The sequence below is a fragment of the Etheostoma spectabile genome, unplaced genomic scaffold (genome assembly GCF_008692095.1).
Source record: "Etheostoma spectabile isolate EspeVRDwgs_2016 unplaced genomic scaffold, UIUC_Espe_1.0 scaffold352, whole genome shotgun sequence".
Lineage (NCBI taxonomy): Eukaryota > Metazoa > Chordata > Actinopteri > Perciformes > Percidae > Etheostoma > Etheostoma spectabile.
In genome coordinates, this window is record NW_022605591.1 from 440,664 (window position 1) to 444,517 (window position 3,854).

A 3,854-nucleotide genomic window follows, 5' to 3' on the forward strand; every position below is an offset into this window, starting at 1 on the left:
ATTAAAGATGGAACGAAAAAAAGAAAGAAAATGCACAAAATGTTTGACATTATACATTATTTTCTCTTTTTTTGTGAACCAGATATTCCCAAAAATACTTTTTTTAAATGAAGATGTGACCACACATTTTAATTTTATCTTACTATGCTGATTGTAAAGGTTTCTATCCAACACCTTTTTGTGTTTTAGTGCTCTTTGTCACATCATTCATCTCAGGTGGCCAAATAAAACCTCCCTACTAGACATCTTGGTTTATTGAAATAATGTTGGCAGTAGGTTGTCATGCTTTGTTGAAAGGATTTTGTTTAGCGTTTGAAAGCAGTGCACGTTGTGATCACACTGCCGAAAGAGCAGTTGACATAGGACGTAGGTATTAGGTCTTTGATGTTAGAGCGGGTCTGCCATAGTCGGTAAACCACACGTGGAACACCCATGACTGTATATGTGTGTACCGTACTTTAATGGGAAAGGAATTAGGCCGCACCACACTTCAGCCATACTGCTAGAAAATGTCACTGAAGGAAAACCCAGTCTGCTGAAAAGAAAAGAAAATCAATTCTGATGAGAAAGCAAAAGACAAAAATGAGTCTCTCTTTTGTTTGTTGTGTTTATTTTATTGAATTATGTATTAATGTGTCAATTCATTTAATATTCAACTGACTTTACTCTTTTGCCTGTTTGCAACTGCAAAGACTTGCTGGCTCCTCCATAAAAAGGTGACAGTACACACCTGTGCTACAAACCTGTCTGACTTGTTTCCCGATGATAAAGATTTTCCAGTGTCATTTATCAAGCTGCTGTTAGTGAAGCTGCAAAGACACCCATAGATCAGCAGAAGTAAAGAGAAACACACTCTTCACCTCCTCCTGCCGTCACCTTCATTAATTCTGCCTTTAAATTCTATTTGTACATTGACACCTCTGAGTGTGAGTGGATTTGGCTTACTGTAGATACTGTAGTATGTTTGTGTAAGATGTTTTGGGGCCTAAGCTTTAAAAATTTACCGCCTGCAAAGATCTTTGGTTGACAGATGATTCTATCAGCGGCCTACACTTTCTGTAGAATTTGACTTCCTCTGCTCTGTTGTGTCGCAGCAGGCAGGAAGCTCCATGGTACATGATACACTGATACACACAGTGTCCTCCGGAAACCTGCTGTGAGGCTGCATGCTTTCTGCAGCATGAGCTTTCAGTCTTGTCTTCTCTGGGGCTTAAATTAGTTGCTTAGTTTTTTACGTCCTTTTGGAATATTTTTGTTCTGTTTTTTTTGCAGTGACATATTGACAATTGTAATGCCTCAGAGCTGTGGTTCCCAAAGTGGGGGCCGGGGACCCCCAGGGTCCTTGACGAGGTTTCAGGGATCCAAGGGGAATTATTTTGTTTTTTTACTATTATTCCCTCCATAAGTAACACAATGACAGAATGTATTTGTATGCCTATTTACGTCATGGGTTTCATACACTTTCTGGAATAAAACCTCCAAAATCAAATCAAAACTTCTATCAGATGGGAGACCCATCTAGACAAGCACAAAATTCACCAAATAGGGGTCCGTGGACTAGACTGTGTCAGTGTAGGACTGTGTCCTCTTAGGCAGTCGGAACTGATAAACAACATTTAATCGTTAAGTGATAGACCGCTTACACTTGTGCTGTAATTAGATAGTAAAGAAATGAGGCACTTTGAGTCCTAAACAGAGCTCTTGTTAACTGAATTAATGACTTGAGTACTGACTGAGCACATCAGGGACATGTGTGAAGCATTCTTCTCTTACAGCTGCACAACCAAGTTGTGGAGACGAACTGAGAACAAATAAATCCAGAAACATGCTGATTAAAACGGCCCCGCATGTCAGCTTGCTTACTTGTGTGAGAAAAGATTAATGAAAATTCCCAACATCTCTTTTTTCTTTCTACTGTCATTTCTATCCCTCAGAGGAGACAAGGAGTCGTGGATCCGATCAAAGTACGTTGAAAAGAAGTTCATCCAAAAGCTGCCCGGGACCGGCAACACGCTGCTGAGGAGGTCCAGCGCCAAAAGGAACCGAGCAGCCACGCAGGACCGGACCATACAGCGGCCGCCGCTCAAACCCAAACCAAACCGAGCCACTCTGCCTCGGGTCACAGGTAAACACAGAGAGCCCAGAATCTGGACTGCTGGATGAAAACCAGCGGTTTGCTTCCTTGTTGTCTAGTTCATCACTCTTCAAACTCCAGCTGATGTCAACAAAACACAAACACACCCACACACCCACACATTCCCCAAAGTTGATGATCCAGCAAAAGTTGATAATCCTTAGGGCCTAGTCTGCTGTATTATATATGTGTGTGTGTGTGTGTGTGTGTGTGTGTGTGTGTGTGTGTGTGTGCTGTTGCAGTCAGCAAGATAAACCAGTAATTGTGTCTCTCTCTCTCTCTCTCTCTCTCTCTCTCTCGCTCTCTCTCTCGCTCTCTCTCGTTCCTCAGGGCTGAGCCCCAGTGACCTTGTCCAAAAGAACAATACACACAAAGGTGAGATAAAACATGCACACAGACTCGCTGACCTTACAATGAAAACAAGCTTGTACGTGTTTAACAGGGGCTGTCAGACTAGAACATTGTTAAACTGTGTGTCAAAATGTTGATGAAAAGAAGTTAACCCTTTGCTCCCCTCAGATGTACAAGAAGATGAAGAGGATCTGAGCAGCCTTCACCCCGGTGCGCTGCTGTACCGCTCAGCTGCCCTGCAGAACTTCCCTGTCATGGCTGACGCTTTGGCCCACGGGGCCAACGTCAACTGGGTCAACGTGGCCGAGGAGTCCAGCACACCGCTGATACAGGCCGTCTCAGCGGTGAGGGATGCATTCAATTTTATTTTAATATTTACGTTGCCCAGAGGATGAATCCAGATTGTTTTGATGCCCTCCTGACCTCTGCTTTAGCACCAGCATCCTGTTTTGTTTTGCCCATCCAACACTTTGCAGTTACTCATCTGTCAAACAAACACAACCCCTTTTCAGAAGCTCCGCCCCACTGATTCATGGACAGATAACTATTGGCACAATCACCTTCACATGCTGTAAATAATAGAAAGCTAGGTAACCGTGAGGAGATAATCACTCAATTTGACAAAAAGTTTATTGGATTAACAGTGCTTACTATATCTTTTATAATAAAAGGCAGCTCAAGCATTCCTGTTTCTTCACCAGAATGCCCTGGCAGCCTGTGAGTTCCTGCTGCAGAACGGCGCTAACGTTAACCAGGCAGACAGCAACGGAAGAGGGCCACTTCACCACGCCACCATCCTGGGTCACACCGGGTAGGACACACTGTCACACACACTGTAACACACAGTATCACACACACATACAAACAGTCCCATTTCATAGAAAAAACGCCCACACACTGATGGTGTACAAAAGTTGACACAATGTTTAAAAAGAAATGTGACAAAAAGTGGATGTTTTTGTCAAAGGGCCACCTTCAGTACAACCTACAGATAATTCTAGAGACATGAATAGGCCATCAGACTTACAAGAATGACTGATCCAATATGCAACAATTCAATAAAAACAAAGGTACACATACAAACAAAATTAGACACTGACAGAGGTTGGTTTTTCTCAACCTTTGTTAAAGAAACAGACTACTTCTATGCACACACTCAAAGAAAATCTTTTTAAGCCTTCAGACACAGCCATTAACAAAGCTTAGTCCATTTACCCTGGTTGCCCAAATGGCATTCCTGTTTGTGGAAAGTGGGAAATCTCAGCCCGAAGGACGTAATGAATTAAAATAAAATACAATAGTCGCATTAAGAGGATTTAAGACTTTTTACAGCTCAACCTTAGGATGCTTTTTTTTTTTTTTTTTTTTT

At 42.3% G+C, this 3,854-nt stretch overlaps 1 protein-coding gene across 3 annotated transcripts in view; it reads left to right on the plus strand.

Annotated features, from left to right (window-relative positions):
• The window catches only part of acap1 (ArfGAP with coiled-coil, ankyrin repeat and PH domains 1), a 39,611-nt gene that overhangs the window by 24,216 nt on the left and 11,541 nt on the right, over positions 1 to 3,854 (plus strand). For all 3 annotated transcript variants that reach the window (XR_004331233.1, XR_004331232.1, XM_032511364.1), the window contains exons 17-20: positions 1,935 to 2,125; positions 2,465 to 2,509; positions 2,654 to 2,829; positions 3,187 to 3,296. Coding sequence is in view for 1 of the 3 variants with exons in the window: in XM_032511364.1 (XP_032367255.1) it covers positions 1,935 to 2,125; positions 2,465 to 2,509; positions 2,654 to 2,829; positions 3,187 to 3,296 (522 nt within the window). In the remaining 2 variants the exon portion in view is untranslated. The remainder of the gene's footprint in view (positions 1 to 1,934; positions 2,126 to 2,464; positions 2,510 to 2,653; positions 2,830 to 3,186; positions 3,297 to 3,854) is intronic.